Source organism: Ischnura elegans, chromosome 5 (genome assembly GCF_921293095.1).
Source record: "Ischnura elegans chromosome 5, ioIscEleg1.1, whole genome shotgun sequence".
Taxonomy (NCBI): Eukaryota; Metazoa; Arthropoda; class Insecta; order Odonata; family Coenagrionidae; genus Ischnura; species Ischnura elegans.
Genome location: NC_060250.1, coordinates 48,514,868 through 48,534,782, shown reverse-complemented (window position 1 = coordinate 48,534,782; position 19,915 = coordinate 48,514,868). Strand labels below are relative to the sequence as shown.

At 39.2% G+C, this 19,915-nt stretch overlaps 1 protein-coding gene and 2 long non-coding RNA genes across 3 annotated transcripts in view; 2 read left to right on the top strand and 1 right to left on the bottom strand.

The window, feature by feature from the left end:
* LOC124158849 (inverted formin-2-like) overlaps positions 1 to 19,915 on the bottom strand; it is a 63,698-nt gene that overhangs the window by 25,850 nt on the left and 17,933 nt on the right. The window contains exon 2 of the mRNA XM_046534226.1: positions 3,602 to 3,715. Coding sequence (XP_046390182.1) covers positions 3,602 to 3,715 — 114 coding nt within the window. The remainder of the gene's footprint in view (positions 1 to 3,601; positions 3,716 to 19,915) is intronic.
* On the top strand, positions 12,323 to 13,797 carry LOC124158850. The gene is made up of 2 exons (XR_006864877.1): positions 12,323 to 12,578; positions 13,567 to 13,797. It is a non-coding gene; the product is annotated as an uncharacterized LOC124158850 (long non-coding RNA).
* Positions 14,254 to 14,979, top strand: LOC124158851. Its single transcript, XR_006864878.1, has 2 exons — positions 14,254 to 14,298; positions 14,806 to 14,979. It is a non-coding gene; the product is annotated as an uncharacterized LOC124158851 (long non-coding RNA).

Below are 19,915 nucleotides of genomic sequence, written 5' to 3'. Positions count from 1 at the left end.
ACCTATTCACAGCTTATTTCTTCGTGAAATTTGGCTCGATCAGCCCGTCAACGACGCGAGTGGCGGTTTTTGTAAACCCATTTCACGAGCATTACAAAAGAGAAGCCTCAAGTCGGGCTCTAAATATGTTGTCACCCACCACGCGTTTAAATAGGTTTACAAAAGTCGCCACCCACGTCGCTGACGGACAGAGTGATCCCAGTTTCACGGGGAATTGAGGTATAATTATGGTGAGTTAACCGAAATTTACATACATAATGATGTGATTTGTCAAATGCATAACTCTTCAATGCTATTCCTCGCATTAACAAAGATTATAATGCAAAACATTGGTAAAAAAAAGTGAATCGAATTATACTCATCACCGCGCCGGGGACAGTTTTGAAAACCTTGATTACAATGCGACCGAAGTGACAACAGAAATCAGCCTTCTAAGGGATGGAATTGGGCCTCCTCTATGCAGTCCTCATGACCCATTTAAGTGAATGGTGGGTGACAACACATTTAGAGGCCGACTGAAGAATCCTCTACCGTAATATTTTTGTTTTTCCCGTCATAACTTATCTTTCACTTCCACCCGTCGAATTCTTTTGAGAGAATCGTGATTTCGGGTATGAGTGAAGGACCCTATTATCCAAAGAAACGTGCATGGAGGAAGCGCCTTCCTGCGGACTTCAAAGACGTATTATCGCAAAATAAGAAATCGGCGAGAACACTCACGACAGTTAGGGGGGGGGGGGGGGAGAAGTTCGGGCTTTTTGATATACCGACACCGGGCTGCTATCCGTTTGGCAAACGTGAATAGAGTGGGTGGAGAGATAGAGAGCCCGATCAAAGGTCAGAGTAGGCCTCTTTGAATTGGTTCCGAAAGAAGTTAAATGTAATTCATTGCCGACCATTCCACTTAAGAGGAAACCTAGTTTTATAATGATATCAAGAGATTGAGAACAGCCCTCTGAATTTTACATTTCGGCTTTATCCCCACCGGTTTCGAAATTTTTCAAGAGGACAGTATATCCTTATTTAAGAAGGGGGCCAGCCCCCTCCCTGGATGGAGAAAAACTGTCACGAAATAACTCAGAGAGGATAGCCAGAAGGAATAAAATTACTAATGATGTTTATGAAGAAAAATCACAATTTTTAAACTAAAAAAACTTTGAACGAAGCGCTCCGATTGTTGCCGGATGCCTTCGATACATCGCGATCTCCAGAAGGAAAAGCATTCGAAGTCATCAGTTGTCCAGGGCATTCGGCAATCGGGCAAACTTGCGGCCAATCGGAGAGTTTGTCTCAAAGTATTTTTTAGTTTAAAATAGACGAGTTTTCGACCTAAGCATCATTGGTTATTTTAGTTCTTACTGGTATCAGTTATCCAGGGTTAAAATTTCGTGACATATTTTTCTCCACCCTATTCCTATAGGTTATGACGAGCAGCAATAAGTGAGTTTGGCTATCATGGCTGCGAGTACTGCCACTAAGCCAATATCTCGGATAGTTCGTTGTTGGTCCTCGGAAAGATGTCATAATTTCGGAATGAGCTCTGCACTAAGGTCTATCCGAACTTTCCGTCACGGAAACTCGGCCGAGAGCGTCCGAAATGACGGAGGTTCTCGATAAATGACCTCCCGTTTATCCCGTGATGTTCCAGCTGGTAAGTTACGGAATATTTATACCGCGGAAGTGGAGCTGCAGAAGCTGGTAAGAAGTCACAAGTAATTTGCAATGCTGGCACGGTATGTGTACTAAAAATTATGGGAAATGGATTATTATGTACAAAGTTCGGAATTGAATAAGGTTTATGGAAAAACCAGTGGCCATCAAAGGCATTAACGCTTTTCGAAGCAGTAAATTGATCATAGTGGATATCATGAAAGCGCTTCCGAGTGACTGAAACGGAAAGTTCGATTCCGAAATCTCGCAAACGAGGAGACGAAGTTACTCGATAGGGCTCCAGGTAGCCCTTATTAGAAGTGGGGTCCTCGCTCTCTCGTGTCATAAGCCTGAATCACGCGATCATGTTTTTTACTTTGTAATTTCTTTTCTTTGCTCTCATAGGTTATCCTAGAGCACGATAAACATTCATTCATTCCCTTCCCGGGGACAGCTCCAGTTATCGCTCCAATGATGGTGGAAAAATGACCGTTTCATGAGATCATTTTCCGCGATGGCTCCAGGGATGGAGATCCCATCCCTTTTTCCATCACTCGGCACGTCCATTTTTCCGTCGCTGAAACCATCGCTGGCACCGTCCATCAGTCGATCAGAACGCAAGGCCGCCAACAGCGATTGTGGCGTCACGCTGAGCTTTTAATTGAATGGTAGCTCCGTCACTATGGAAATTGACGGAAAAGGCTATGCTAAAAGGGACGGTTGGAATGATCGTGTGATTCAGAAAATGATGGTCCGAGCAATCACTCTTCCGGTTCCTGAAAACTTATCGCTTGAGGTATCATTATGAGGGACGGAAAAAATGATCGTGTGAATCAGGCTTTAGCCCTTAACCCTTCGGGGCCTTTGGTCGTCTTCTTTTCGTGGAGAAATTTGAAGCTGTGAAAAAAAATTAATCGAGGATTATTACCCCTCACCCTCATCCCCTATCCATCATTATTGACCCCTCCAGGCACTTCACTTCGAATTAATTATGTCTCCAAATTGCCGCAAAATATTTAGCCAACACTAACTGTACCCACTGTAAAAACATGTAAATACCAAAACTACGTTTTCAACGTTCGCACCACAATCGCCTGAAATGAGAGAATAGCCCCCCGTAGATGGTTGCGCACATCAACCGAGATATTGGTTCCGGAATCTTAATATATTTCCTACTTGGAATATTTACACTCTACAACACCAAACCCAGCAGAAAAAACGACCACGGAAATTTAAATTTCTACCGTGCTTTTTTCCTACAGAATGCTTGTCTGAAGAATGTAGTATTTGCATTGGTTACATTCGGGCGATGAGTGATTTATAAGCGAAACTTGATATCTAAAAAGAGCCAATCCCGGCGTAAACCTTTTTTCGCTGCACATTGAAAATTATATAAGCCATTAAAGTCGAAAGTTTTTCGAATCGGTTTTTGGAGGGACAAATCGTAGTCTGACGTTACAAGCCCTGTTGCATGGGTAATTTTTACGTTTGTTATCAACAGCAAGACAACGACAATAACAAATACGTGACGATGCGATGGAGCTTTATAAGCGCTTATTTAACTAATTTTTGTTGTTTTGCAAAATTACATGAAGCAGTATTTCTTCGATCCCATCTTCCCCAGTGTTAATTTTGCAACGTCGGCTGCCAGAGCTTTACATTTTGCATGTGATATCACGGAAGCTTGATATTTACTAGTCAAAAAATCTTGTAGAAGCTGGAAAGATTCACTTATATCACTAAATGAGGAAGATGACGACCGCTCATTCCAGCGCAGGATCTGATAGACGGCTATCGCCTAACGAGTACAAAACTAACAGTATTAAAAATTTTAATATGGAGTTTTTATTTCTCAAATAGTCTTTTTCAGTTATTTCAAAGATTCCGGATTAGGCACCTTGAGTTATAATCCTTAGAAAATAATTTCAAGTACAAAGTTGGGTGGGCTCACCAGAGGCGCTGTCGTGTCCGTTGGTGGCGCCATCCTCGAGGGATCCGTGTGCTGCGCGCTCCTTGACCTGCGACCACAGCTGCCGGCCGCGACGCGCCGACATTGTAGCTAAACCTGCAAAACAAAAGAGCAGAAGATGAGGCGGCCCTCCTGGCAGAAACCAAAATAGGGTAGTTTCCTTAAACAAAGAAAATGAAAGGCATTGATTGCGATTCGTTACCGACCATTAGTGTATTCATAATTTAAATTATTTGGTTTTAGAAATCCCAGTTTAGACGAATGTTATAGGTCAATTTTCACCTATTAGAAAAAGGTGATATTGGCAGCCCTGCGATGCCACTCCACGCGACGTCAAAGGGGCCCTGATGCTATGCGAGTAGTCAGGAGTTTTACATCGTCTGAGATTACCAATGCATGCATGAGGCACAGAGCTCAGGGAAACATCCTTTAACACGTTCGCTGCCGGGCCCGAATTCTACTGTCATTCCGCGTGTGCCAGGCGAATATTTTCGAACCTATTACCAAACGGCAATAACGATATTGAGCCTATCTCCGGGTGTTACTAATATTTCTCGGTATATTTGGACTCATTATGTGATGCGCTATCGATTGTAACTTTAGTCACGTGCGACGCCATAGGGCGTCTCCCCACTTTTGACAATGCCTAAAATTTGATGAGACGCCATTTGGCGGCTCAGGCCATTGGATCTTCGTTCCAACGTTTTAGTGTACACTCAAAAGCTATGGTTGAAAATACTGTTGAAACAAATTTTAATTGTTGATTATGCTTTTAATAATATTTGCTATCGTATCCGGAGATGATTAGTGCAATGATTTATACTTGGGAGGCTTGGGTACGGCTGATCCGGAGAGATCATAAATTTTGTAGAAACACGTTTGGCTTTACTGAGGGCAACTTTGCGACTCATCGTCTGCAAGAATTATTTGTAACATCCACGACAGCCAACACGGGCTTTTCTAAAATGAAGAAACAGCGCTAATATCTAATAGTGCGAAAAATACTAATTCTTGATTTTATATTATGATAATTTTATCCTCTAAATTACCAGACTTCGAAGGCTTCCTTCAGTGTTATTTGTATTTACCAGGTAGTGCGTCAATTTTTTTAGACCCTATCAACGGAATCCCGAAGAATATGCAGCCATTCTTCTATAATTTATCGTCTTAACTACTGGAGAGAGATCATGTGGGCACCTGGATTCCGTGTTTCATTCCACAGTATAAAAGCATTAACAATGCAAGTCCAAAAAAGAGCATCATCGGCCACCTTGTGGTACCACCTTACTTTTTTTCGATGGGTGCAGTGACACAACGAAAGGGTCTCAGCAATGTCAATTCCTCCCTTTATTTTATTGTACTCAAACACCATCTTTGGCTTAGTTACCATGGCCCTCTTCGATTTCTTTCCCCGTTGGGATTATTTCCTATCTGATGGTGGTGGAGATCATGAATACGTCACGCTGATCTTTTCATTTCTTTACCGTTGCTCCACAAGTTTTTCATAGCACTGAAATGCCTTTCTTTAAGTTAGCAGTCGTTATTTCTCTTAACAGCCCTTTCCTATTTTTCCTAATGGTACCCACAAAATGAGACTTATCTCACAACATTTCTTTCCATAAGCGTGGGATGAATCAAATCACTATCTAAAGTATCTAAACATTACAGCAGGAGTAGGGGTGCCGACTTACAAAAAATATTCGGGGGGCCCAAACCGGGGACCCTGTCTCTGTAAATTTTATAAGTAGTGAATGTTATGTTTTTTAAGCATTTTAGAATAGTCATATGATCGACAGTAGAACCCTGATCACTCGAATCGCTATATCTGGACACTCCGGGGAAAATTGACAAGCATGAACATTTTTTCCTCACATCTGTAACGAATTTTTTTGGGGGCTCGGTCCCCCTCAGGCCCCATGGAGTCGGCGCCACTGAGCAGGAGTTATTAGATTGTGAATAAAAAAATGGAATAAGGAATCATACCTGTATTAGAAGAAGAAAGATTACCTGACTCTGAGGGTTCATACGACTCCTCAGACACCCTGAATTAGCGGTGTCTCCTTCAGAAAATCCTTCAAGGTCGTTGGTGGAAGCCGAATTGTCAGAATGAAACATATGCTCGATTTCTTCTTCGTTAAAACGTCTTTTTCCCCCAAGAATGCGTGACGGAGTACACATGATATATTCACTAAACTGGTTATCACTTCCGTATCGAAGGCACAGACACAAAGAATACATTTAGGCTGCTATTATGGATAAGCGTTGCAAAAAATAGCATACGCTATTCTGCGGGTCATTATAGCAACGACCCCGTATTATGAATGAAGCGTAGTAATAATTTTGTTCGGAATAGCAGCATGCTATTTCATGCGCGAGCTATTTGGAAGCTCCGCCTCTTCCCGTATGAAAAACTTTCTGAACAGTTTGCGTAACCAATGAGGGAGAAGATATTTTATATATTTTTCTGTATTTTACGGAATATTGACTTGAAATTATATATAATAGCTTTATTTACATTTAAAAATTATATTAAACCTTGGAAGTATATAATACGCTTTGAAAATCTCATTTAAGAAATCAGCTGTTTGTTGTGGTTGTGATAATTTCCCAATGGCTTCAGATAGGTGGGTTAGGTCATAATTTCGTTGTTATAATGATGATTTATCGGACATAAATATTCAATAATTTACCTATATCCGAACGGTCCTTTACCGTGAGATATATGCTATGCGAAATAATCATTGAAAGCTAAATATGTTTGATTTTCTTCGTAAATGTGTTAGGCTTCGAAGTCTGTTTGTTGCATATCAGAATTAATATATGTATCAACTTTTATTGTATTGCTCGTGACGATATCGTTTTACTGTATGAACTAGAAGCTTTCGTTTCTAATGTTATCTATATATTATATGACTCCCTAATTTCAGTGTTCATTCTCTGTTTAGGAAATGAAGTAGGTGGCAACGTCACAGCTGTGCTTTCATGTATTATGATGGAATAGTATCGATATTTCAGCTGCATATTTGGAAAAAGCAGAGGGAGGTGATGGTGAATTTGAGGATGGATGGAACAGCTGTGAAAAAGTGAATCTAGCAATAGTGAATCGTGTGGAAAGTGCTGTTGTGTCAGTTATCATTGTTTTCGTATCAGCTGATTTTAATTTGCTCACTGAAATTTTTGATAGACCCTGAACTGTGCCGATAAACTGAAACTTAATTGTGTGAATAACTTACTTGTCTTTAGAGTAAACAATTTGTATTCAATTCCACATGATATATATTGCATTAATGATGTAGTGCATGGATGTTCCATTAAACGTTTGTGGTGAATCATATTTGTTCGGAAACTTTATTGGTGTTCGGAGAAATCCTTTGTTTTCAAGCAAGTAATTCAAGTCGACTGCCCGTGTTTATAATTTAGTAAATTTTTAGTTTTAATTATAGAAGGTAGCGAATAGTGGGGAAAACAATTTCGACTCGTTGCATGTATTTGTATATACTGTCCAATTGAGGAAATGAACGGCTGATCAAAGTATATGGTATTACTATGGTAATATATGGTTTTCATTGAAAGCTATAACTATTAATATATTTGGCGAGTTAGTGTGTTAACACAAGCTTGAAATTTTTCAAGAATCGACCTGATAGCCTACATTGAGGATATTTTTAGTAGCAAGTCAAGTGATGAAATAAAATTATGAATTGTAAATATGAATAAAACACGTAAATTTTGGGCTAATGGTAGTAATTCTTTGCATTAATTGCTATTGTTTTCGTACTGTCGATGAAGCAAGCTTGTGCTTCATATATTAAGCTCGAATGTTAATTCCTAACCAAATCACTTAACTAGTTAAATATTCATCACTTATGCTACTATTATTTAATTAAAATAAAGCTGATATCATTTTATTTTTGGCTATTATTCCATTTTTCAAGGCTTGATTAGGTTACTTTAACCTCAGAAAAACAATTCGACATCGCAATGCGCACGTTTTCTGGGTTGCAATACCGAATTGCTCGGCCTCAAAGACCGCGTAATATTATTGCAACCCTATCGGTTGCAATTCGCCGTTCATAATAGTAAATAGCAACGGGCCTATGCTATTCTGAGAATTACGTCTTCCGGTGTAGTAAAAACACGAATTGCAACCGTTCGTAATACCAAATAGCATAGGCGTTGCAATACGCTATATTATAGCAACATCGGTTGCAATATCGAAGAATAGCATAATGCTATTCCATCCATAATAGCAGCCTTGGTATACTGATACGCTCCAAACTCGGTTAGGTACGAGGGACAAGTGAGGGAAGGAAAAAAACGAAAAAAGCTCTGCAAATGTAATTTGAAACATTGTGTGGAGATATAATACCTCGAGCTTTCACTTGAAGCATAGAATGATATAGCCATTGAAAAATGGCACTCTCGAAAAAAACATGAGAAACCGAAGACGAAAAAAAAATGAAATTCGAGCTGAAATGTGTTACCAATACCCTCCCTTCACAGAAGATAACATTGTCTCGTCAGTGCATAAGGAAATGTAGCTTAAATTTCAAGTTCTATACATCGCTTGATGATTCAACGAAAACGCTACTTTGACGCCCATTGGCGTCTCACTAGTAGCGTCCAGCAGCTATGCGAGACGCCATATGGCGTCTCACTAACTCGAATTTGAAGTTATGTGAGACGCCCTATGGCGGCGCGTGGCAGGGAACGTGTTAATAATCATCTATTAAAATTACCTAAGTTTGGAAAGTTTCCTTCGTTTGATAGGGTATTAATAATCCTTATTTACGCCAAGCGCTACCTGCTAGCAGCCTGAATCGTATCGGCGCTCATAGCCTCGCACCAAGGTGGCCTCAAACAGCGGCAGCCGGAACCAGAATGACGTCACGCGGGCTTTTCCCAGCATTCATACTTAGCAGTCGCGTTTTCGCGTGCTTGAAAATTTTCCGTTTTCATTTAATCGCTAAAAATAGATATCGTCATTTAAAAATCTAAAAGCGTGAAATAACGAACATTATGATTAATAACGTTTCGATTTAGGCATTAAAAAAATACGAAACCACCCTATTGAGGAATTCATTCATTGATGGGAGAGTCCAGGATATTCATTCAGAGGTATTACGGAAAATGGAGAAAGTTAGCAAAGGATAAACTTAGAAATGGTTTTATTACAGTTCGTTTAAAATGAAAACTAACTTCTCCTTCTCCGTGAGTGACATTTAAAAAATATATATATGTATAACGCTGTCGCCGGAATAATTATTCAGAATCGGGTTTCCTGGGATCACGCTCACACCGACGACATTGGGAAGGAATGTGGACACTCGCAACCGGAGTGCGAACGATTAAGGTCGACACTCAATATTGATGCGTCTGGTCCATTCAAGTCCGGTGACCTTAAGAGAAAGCACCACACACGCTTGACCGGTGTTTTATCATAGAATTAGATATTTTAAACTTGCCGATCTCATTTCACTATTCTCTAATCTCTCTCATTATACTTCTCATATGAGCTAAACACACATATACATTGTCATTTTTACCAATTCATTCCACATTATGTCCATTAATGTAAAGGGGTAATAATAATCAAGCCATTCTATCATTAGTATCACTACCATTTTTACAATTACTTTAATTGTTGTCGCAGTGCTTTCGTCATTAGAGTTGGCATGAATAAATTAATTCATTCACACGACGCCATAAGCGCAAACACACAAATTAAGTCATAGAATAGGAAAGAAAGGGATAGGAACACATAGTAGAAAAAGAACGAGGATAATTTTGCTGTGGTACATGGAAAAATTAAAAGATAAGAGGGTAAAAATGCTGCCCGACACAAAAATTTCATCCAGACCGGGAATGACCGGGAACTTGTTTCCGGCCATCATTTCATCTCCACACCACTGCCGTGTCATCGTCATGTGTTTATGTCTCTTTGATTCAATATCTGTATTTATATATGCTTGGATATTCACCTGTGGCGACTTGTGTGAACGTGACTTCGAAATTTTCGTAACCTAAATGGTTAATTTCCTCTTGTAGGGATCGGTGTTTCCCGAAACACATGTGCTATGAGTATCCTACAGTCTGTGTGTGTGAGACAATCTTTCATGTCACACAATTCTTCTTCTGTTTGGGTAAAATTCTTCCTTGGTGGCGAAAATCAAACTCTGAATAATGTATGATCCGAAATTTGAACTGTTTTCTGAAACCGAGAAACTCTCTAAAAGAGCCCTGACCCAAGGGAAGATGGGCCCGGATTGTGGTCAACAACAATGTCAACAAAGAATCACAAGAACAACAATCAAAAGAATTGTATTTAACTTTAAAAAATTCCATCATCATCACTGGTCAACAATCCCAGGATTGGTTTGATGCAGCTCTCCACTCAGTTCTCCTATCAACTAATCTTTTCACACCTACGTATTTCTTCTCCTTCACATCTCTCTTTACTTCTTCCATATATTTTGTTCGGGGTCTTCCTTTTCCATTCTTGCCTTCCACTTGTCCTTCGACGATTGTCTTCATCAGGCCATCATGTCTAAAGATGTGGCCTATAAGGTTGTTCCGTCTTCTTACTAAGGTTTTCATGAGGCTTCTCTTCTCTCCTACCCTTCTTAGGACTTCCTCGATACTAACTCGGTCGATCCATTTGATTTTCATCATTCTTCTGTAGCACCACATTTCAAAGGCCTCTATCCTTGCTTTCTCCGCTGCGGTCATTGTCCATGCCTCACTTCCGTATAGGAGCATACTCCAGATGTAGGTTCTTATAAATTGTTTCTTTACTTCCATATTTAAGTTTCCCGCTGTAAGCAGGTCTCTCTTTTGGTGAAATGCTCTCTTCGCCTGGGCTATTCTGCTGATAATTTCTTTCTTGCTTCTCCCGTCACTAGTTATCTTGCTTCCGCGTTGGAGATATTTGAATATTGAGTCTAACGTATAGCGAAAATACCTGCATCATTCGCCTCATAGAGAATTCTACCATGACCCAACGAACAGTAAATTAGTTATCGCTAGAGGTAGCCCGCGTCGTGTCGCCAAAATATGGCACGGGATTTTTCTTTTCTTTCCCTTCCTCACCTCCGACACCTCACCCCGGAGGCGTCGCGTCGGCTCGTATCGCGGCGGAGCACAGTGGATTGAAATCTAAAAAAAGTCCTAAACCTCAAAAATGTTTCTTTTAGTATGTAGGCTCAAACTTCGCACAGTTGTTTCAACAAAATACATGGCCTCAAAGTTGAAAAAAATCAAATCGTAAATTAAGATTTTTTTAAAAGTTCTTGGAAAAGGCGATAAATAAAGAACGAGGTTATTATTCTCTCGTAACTATCTAAACTTTGCATGTAACTTGATTATTTTCAATACTATAAAAGTATAGGTAGCTCAATATATCTTTTGCACTCCCCCTTGAGTTTTTTCTGTATCCTTTACTGGTGAAATCGAAGTGGTTTCAGATATAGATGTAATACAGAGCAAGAAATTTTTTTGAGAATATCACAAAAAACATAGTGGGTTAACTAAATTAATTAGGAATTTTGAATAGGAAATACAAACCGATCGAAGGGAAAAATTTAGATTAAATCATTTGCGGAAATTTCAAGTGGAATAGTCAAGAATATCTTTCATAACAAGTGCACGTACCACTAACTAATTGTGTAATATTTCTAACCCTGCCACGCGAGCGGCGGTGAAATATACAAGAATTGCCATTATAAAAAATTCCCCTGGAACGGAAATCGAAACACGGACCTTTCCGGGCCAATGCGCAGACCACTACGCTATCCAGGGGGGTTACCATGTAAATTCGAGACCGTCTTCGGATTCGCCTTCGGCACGGAATTCGACTTCGGGTCCGCTTCCGAAGGCTTGCCGAAGACGAAGCCGAAGGTGCTTCGGCGCGACCACGTAACGACCTTCGACTCGCCGGCTTCGAATTCGAAAAGCGTTTCGAAGAGACGCAATAACTCACGGATGAAACAATGACGTAATCATTTGCAGCCAATGAAGAACGTGTGCCACATTGGGTGTGTCTGCTTCCGTCTGCTTCACAAATACACAGAATAAGAGGTAAGTATGTCCATTTGAGGTAAGTAACTCGGATAGTTGCTCGTATTGTAAATATCCTTCATTACTTTTAAGGCGCAAGAAGTTGTTTTTATTGTATAAACTTATTTACGTCGATTACGGTAAATAATGAAATGCTAATGAATGATATTGAATAAACAAGGCAACGAAATCGAGGCCAACGATGCCGGAATGCCAAACAGCAGCTGTTTCAACATTCTGAGGCTTTTATTTTCGTCTCAACAATAGATGAACAACCTTTTAAAATGTGAAACAAAGTATTTCTCTCATAATACGTAATGCGTATTTCAACAAAGCAAATGTTACATGCCGCCTAATTCGTTCGTTCATCCACTGTTGGAACTCCTGAATTTAATCAATGTGAAACCAAGCGACAATTAAATTAAGGTATCAAGAAATAACTCATTAACCGAATATATCATGTGACCATATCATTGATTCTTTAATATCCATTCATTCATCAGTCACCGTTGCGGCTTCATCTATTCGCCACTTTTGGTTGCCATTCTCTCTGCACAAATTATACTAATACTGGTTTTTCATTTTAGTTTTTGCATTTAGAAAGTAAAGGAGACTGGAGCCATGGAAGGACAACATCATAAGGTGAACTACAATGTTTGTTAAGCTACTTCTTTTGAGGTAACACATACTTGATAATTTTTCAATTTCTGTAACAACTGTGAGCATTGATAGTTCCCTGAATACTGACGGGATAACCGAGAAGGCAAGTGGTATAAACCTAAAGGTATGACATAATCATTTGGCGCATTTTATGATTTAAGTGCTCTATATCACTGAGATGGTATGTTTTGCAATCACTGCATGTCTTCCTTTACCAACGAAATGGAAGTCTTATCCCGGAGAGGTAAGTTGTTTGTTTATTTGTTTTGTATACGGTGGCGGGAATATTCATTTATATGGTGGGAATGTGAGGAAATATAATAAGTTGTAAATGAATTTGCATTATGTTTTTGTACATACGAAAGGCGTACTTGATACCATGAGGGAAGGTATTTACCAGAAAAGTAATATTTAATGGATGCTAGTTACTTTGGCTGTAATAATACTTGCATTGAATTGAAATGGTTGGTAAAAAATGCCTCTAATTCTGTAGTAAAAGCATAAACAGTGACATAAATGGTTGCAATCCTCCTGAAAGATGAATTATGTACATCTTTAGTTTGAGTGTTAGTGCCATTGATGCTATTCCATGATTAGATGGCATGATTCCTGTGAGGCTTTTTTTTACTGTGTTACCCAACCTGGGTTATATTTGTGGTAAATACATTATTAATTTAATATATTAATTGAATGCCTTTCTACGTAGTTTATAAAGTGTGTTGTATTTTAATTAGATCATAAAGCTACTGCCAGTACATGCAGATGTTCCGCGGTAACAAATGTCATTTATTTTTCCAATAATGGGAGTTATATTTGTATGCCTGAGAGGCTAGCTGTTTTTGCTGTATAATTAATGTTATTTCTATTGCTTTATTATGTTTTCTAATCAAAGCTTGTGTTTCTCTACTAGCAAAGATTACATGCTGTTGTTTGTTACATGAATGAAAGGTGTGCTCATACTCAAAAGGAAAAATTGAAACCTTAAAATGCTTTTTAAAAACAGTTTTACCTAACAAATACATCTTTAAGATAATATTTTTCCCTCAGCATTCATATGTCGTCTAATCCATTATGATATTTCTAAACGATTCCTTTATTGATTATATTTTGTTTACAAATTGTTTTGGCTAGTTAAATGAATGTGAATTATTATAATTGAAGGAGATAATTGTTTTATTGTGATTGATTATTCACAATTCATCTTTGCAGAGTACTTCAATTTACAATTTCAGAACATGATGCAGGCAAAGGAGCCAATTTCAGGGTCTCTGTAGAGCAGCGAGCCATAATGCTGCAATTTATGGAGGAGCACCCTGCATTTGCTCGTGACCAATTATGTTGCCCAAAAGGAGCTGCCTCCTCCTGCCTCATCTCATGTACCTTCTACTTCACATGACCCCTCCCCAGTTCCACACCCAAACCAGCAGAGCGATGAAGGCTCTCAGGGAAAGGGGAAAAAGGAAGAGGGAAAAAAGTGGTGAGTTTTCTGGCTATCTAGGGATAAATGAATGTCAATTACTGTGCTAGAAATGAAGTGATCTCTCGAAATATAGTGACTGAAAGTAGCTGGCTCAATAAATACGAAATGCATAAGTAAGGGATGTTCAAATAGTGATATGTTTTCTCATAATAATATTCTATTCTTCACTCTTTTAATTTATTTTGTTAAAAAGTATAGATATATCCGGAGTGTATTTGGGTTACCTTTGTCTCCAATCCAGCCAGCACTAAAATACCATTAATACGGATGACATCCGTAGAAACTTTTTTCCCAAATAGCAATATGTTTATGGTTGTTAAAAACTTTTATCTTTGAATGGAATGAGATTAATACTAAACATTATTTGTAACGAAGCCTCAGTTAAGATCATTCATGTGTAATTTTCTCTGTCATAACAAACATTTTGATGTTCATGACTTGCTGTGGCCCAAATGGCGGAGACCTTCCAGGCTGTTGCGAATGAGTAAGTTAAATTGGAGAAAGGGAAAGGTATCCATACATCTTTCAACATTTCGAGAGATTAGAGATGTCTCCAAGTTAAAAAAATGCTTTATTATTTCATGCTAACATTTTCCACTGGCCACTGCCTTTATTGGCATAACATTGAATTAAGTCTGCAAAAAGGCAAATTTCCAAATTTCACAATCTAAGAACATACAAAAATTACATAGAGATAATTGAAATTTCATTAGTCGTTCTTAGAAATAATTCAGTCCTAACGGTGAACTATTTTTTTAATTGGATTTATTTGAAAAATATCATGTCAGTAGATTTCCACTAACTATCATAACATTGATGGGATGAAATGATTTTCTATTTAAAAATACGTTTTCCTGCTCTTTTGGTGCTTTGATGACTAAATAAGTCCCATCAACATAGCCTATTGTGCCAGGTATTTGTGTGACTAGGTAATTCCTGGGTGAAAAGAAAGTATATGTTATTATTAATTCTTGATTTCTCTCTTTTATAGATTCATCGAGTACCTGAGAAGGCATTAACTTTGAAATTTTTTAATGGTAGTATTTCATGTAAACCAAATTGATTTTTTTATTAAAAGTAAATGTATATTTTAATTTATTAATTTATTAAATGTATTGATAACTTTGTAATGTTATGGATAAATAAATCAAGAATTAAAATATAATGTATCCATGCTTGCGAATGATCCTGCTCATTTCCTCTCTCCTCAATGGTAAGTGGATCTATTTAGCAAGGATTTCGTTTGAGTTGAGAGCTTCTGTTAATTCCTCAATGGAATTGGACACGCTACTTTGGCAGAGTCAGAGATTACTATCGGTTCCGGTGCTTTTTTGGTAGCTTCCCTGACCATAAAAGTGAAGTGCATAGAGGACCTACGTAAGTAATTGGAATAAGTCAGTAGCGTATAAGTCACATGCAGAGATCATTTTCTTAGCCTTGATTTATTTTAACTAACTTTTGACTTAATGGGTATGGCCATGCTCCTCCGTGCCACAAATCCTTTTCACCATTCGAATTGTAGCTCCCATTATGTTATATTAGCCTAAAATATGAAAGTTCGCGAATCATCACTACTGCCACAGCCAAAATTGCAATATTTCGGAAATTAATTAATGAATTCATCGAAAATGTTTAGTGTCATCATGTTTTCGTGACAGTAATATTCCAACCTAACTTCATCAATGTGAATTGATTGTCCATATTGGACTTTTATTGAGATAATTGATTGGCTATGGCATTATGGAAACGTTAGTAATGACGATGATTACTTACCGATGCAGCTTAAAAACTCCATATTTAATTAATCGTGAAGATGCCGGCCCAAACAACGCGAATGTATTAGTTGCATTCCAACTTTCATGAAGTAAATTCGAACGATAACATAACTTGGGCATTTTAATTTGAAAACTTGACTATTTCATTACTTCAAAGGAAGCTTCAGGATATTAGATATATTCAATTTCTTACTCATACCTCAACGTAACTGTAATCAACATAATACGATAAACGGAGTCATCATCTTGGCCAAAACACACAACCGGGAATTGATTCAAATATCTACAATTCGAAGCCTGTAAATGGATTATGTTATTGTGCCATGTTTAAAATTGATTAAATTAAATAGTAGCATCATATAAGCAGCGTGGTTAACCTCAGAGGACACAAAAATTACGATATACGAAAGCTCGTCAAACCTTGAACCGAGAATCCGTGTTCGGCACTGAGTATTCGAAGCCTCAAACCCCTTCGAATTCGCATGCCGAAGTTCGATTCGAAGGTCGTGCCGAAATTCGGAATGAAATGCTTACGTGGTCGCAACAATCGGGAACCACTTCGAATGTGACGTAACTTCGGCTCCGCTTGCCGAAGTCGAAGTCGAGAGTTCGGAATCGGCGTTTACGTGGTAACCCCCCAGGTTCTTTAGTTCCCATGGCAATTATACCGAGGCTCATGGTACTAGGTGTTAGGCCCTCGCGGTCCATCAAGGATGGCAACTTTAATTGTTTTTCTATTATTAACAAGTAATTTCATTTGCATGGTAGCATATTCGCGTCCTTAGCACTCACCTAGTTTCTTGTCCGACCGCGCATCGTTATCCTGACAATGAGTACTTGGCCTACGTCCGGCGAACGAGCGCGTTTTATGGCTAGGTAAGTGCTGTCGAGGAGCATCATAATGAAGCAGTTTGTCAAGGTTCCCTCTCAATCCATGCTGAGCACACGAAGTCAAGCGGTACACATAAACCGCCTTCAATGCCTCCAGTTGGCTCTGCTGGCCGGGGTTACCGACCCCGAGGGTGGCAAACATTCCGAAGACGAAGGCGGCTGGACGAACGCCCATGCTCCCAATGGCTATTTCTAAAGCGGTGATCTCACGCGAGTACGACCTCACTAAAGGCCCGATTGCGGTGGGCCTTTGTGGTCAGTCCAAAGGGCCCTAGGTCCTTATCATGTAGTCCCAGCTGTTTCGCTGACTCACCACAACCAGCAGGTTTACAAAGACACGTGAAATGTTTTCGCTCATATGCCTGCGTAGTCAGTGCAGTGTGGTGCTCTCGCGAACAGGAAACTTTACTCCCCAAGCCCGTATCTTTTAGTGAGACATTGGACCGCACTGAGGTTTGCCACACTCGTTCAATAAAAATACAATAACTACGCTATAAAATTCGCACACACGCTCGAGCGCACACCTTTCGGACTTGCTAAGAATAACAACTGGGGGTGTGGTCACTGGCGTAAAAAACCTCCTTCCTCGACCCTTCCTCGACGATGAGGGCTTCAGGCAACCCTCGCACCAGCGGGGGTGAGACCCTGGAAATCTGACCGCGCTCGGTAGAATTTCTATTTACTATGATACGCAACGTAGCCGAAAATCATGGGCTTAATCATGACCCTCGCGTATTGGTCATAAAAATGTTTCTTTTTAAAGGACGTTCTACGATGAATTTAAGGTTTCCAGGTTTATTTTAACTGAGTTGACATGGCAATAATATCAATTTGCAATACAAAAGTGATAAAAACTACTCCATTTTTGGTAAAATAAAAAAATGTGATGAAATAAAAAATAATAACAAAATGAAAAAAGATTTTGTACGCATGTGAATTAATAAAAATAGCCATACACCAGTACATTCTCAACATAAATGTGGTCAATGTTAAGATTTAAGAGTCCTATTCATTCTAACAACACACTACACCAACTCTCGGGTTGCATGCACACTTTGTGGGAATTCGCACCACCTGCACGAATTCTCCTTGTGTTTCTGAAAGCATGTTTTAGCTTCATAGGCAGCTTGCCTTAATATATAGGATAAATTATTAACATAGCTTAAGTGTAGTACAGTGCGTAGTGCATGTTCGAGGAAGTTAACTTAAATTACCATGAATGGTGCAGTGCATGGTGAATGTTGTTGATGGTTCACTCCTTGCCAATCACCGTAAATGGCTAGCAGGGTAATATGTAGATGTTAATACGGGTAAGCAATTGCAGTTGTAAAGTTAATTTCTGATACTTTATTACTATTTTACCAGTAAATTCTAATAGACTAATATAACTAACTATAAAAATATACAAAAACTAAGAAATATAAAGAGAAAATGCAGAAAGAACATATACCAATGGAAAAAGAAAAAAAGGAATGAGTCGTCCTGGCAATTGAAGCCTTTAAATTTAATGGAGATATATTTGCTACCCCTAATAGTACGAGGAAAGAATGAAATTTCAAATCTGAGTGTTTTGCTGTATATTCCCTTTATCTTCTCCTCGTGATCCCGTCTGCCATAATCCGATGGTAAACGAAAGGTATTTTTCACATCGTCTGAGTAAAAATTCTTTGCGAATTTGCTAAGTAAATTTAGCCTTTATTTTTCTCTACGTCCCTATAAAGATCCCCTTTTACCGCATTTGGGAAGAATCGATCTATATTGACTGTGTCCATACTCGCACGGGCGTTGTCTTCCTTGATTGCGAGCCGGGAAAGAATCTAAGGGACACCTAAGCACACCCAGAAATTATTTCATCCTTCTGAAAGTTGTGAAATCGACATAACACAACACATTTAGTTACCGTAAGGCCATTCTAACATAAAGTTTTTTTAATGATACTTATACAACCCTTTTCTTACCACTGACCAACTGATTCATACAAATTTTTGGGGTGAACGAGACGAGATACGACAAAAAGTCATAGAATTGGCCTCAACTCAAAATCGTCAGAACTCATCGGAAAAATTGTCGAAATACTAAATTTTCTATTGCACTGTTGCCAACTGCCTCTATGCCTCTACTTTTTGGGGAAATTAGGGGGTATACGATGTTAATGAGGAATTAGCATCGCGAAGAAGCTTGTTAATGGGATCAAAGTCAATGTGGCACCTATATGTCCACACCTCGTAACAGCCAGAAAGTCTGTAAGCCAAGAACCGTTTGGTACTCTTAGGATTCAATTTAATTAGTTCATGGTGAAACAAAACCCAGCACTCTATCTGCCTCCCCCCCCCCCCCCCCCCAGCTTTTATACTTTGTGTTTTGACCCTCCAATCCAACCTACAATGCCCAACCTCCCTCCTCTTTTAGTTCCCCCCCCCTCCTCCTTCCCTCACACTATTATTGGATAAATAAGGCTGGACGTTGTACGCTATTGCTCTGTTAGTCTTGATAATGGCGGTGTAAACGTCGATACTAGTACAAAGTTTAAATAAAAGTTTGTGGAATAGTACTGGGCTTTGTTTCACCTTGAACATTTCATCGTTCCACCAAGTAACACCCAAATCAGTTGATTATATTCAATTTAATTAGGTTAGATATCACCGAAAAAAACGATCCTTAAGAAACAAACGGTAGACAAAAATTGTAAGAAACACCAGTGTGACTAAAAAAGACCGCAGGCCTTTTCTGGGAAATTCTGGAGAGGACAGAGCCCCCCGTCGAGCGAAAGCAAGCAAATACATATTTCTACAATTTTATCCAAATAAGTCGATACATTTGTCCACACGTAAATTTAATTTTTTCCTTTCCCATTTAAAGAGGCCTTCCATTAGACTTAGTCCCTCCGAAATTAATTACTGTGGAAGATAGTCCCGTATTGCGTCGTCCAACTTGCAAACAAATCCTGTATTAAATCTGTGACATCATCCGAATTTGAGCTCGCATTGAGAAGTGCAGAACTCCCCTCGCTGCTGCTGGCCTGCTTCAATGCAAACGCGAGAAAGAATTCCCCGGTGGAGGAATATCACTTACTCACTCACTTGCCGCAGCCCGACGACGTCGGAGTGGTGACCTCATTTCCGGTTATCGCGTTATCGGGCGTCATGGGGCGCGGTAAAACCCCGCGCTCACCGCAAACTTCCATTCACCACCATGCAACCCCCACTACAAGGTGTGAGCGAACGGAAACTACCAAATATGAATGGTTCATAATTCCATTTTGAGTTCAACCCGACACCCTACATTACCATTTTACACATGATCTAGTCTACCATAGTACGAAGGATATTTTTTACGTCGTCTGAGTAAAACTTCCACGAATATTAATGCAGTCTCCTAGAAAACTTCTCTCAGACTTTAAATGTAGCCTTTATTTTTCTCTGCGCTCCTGTAAAT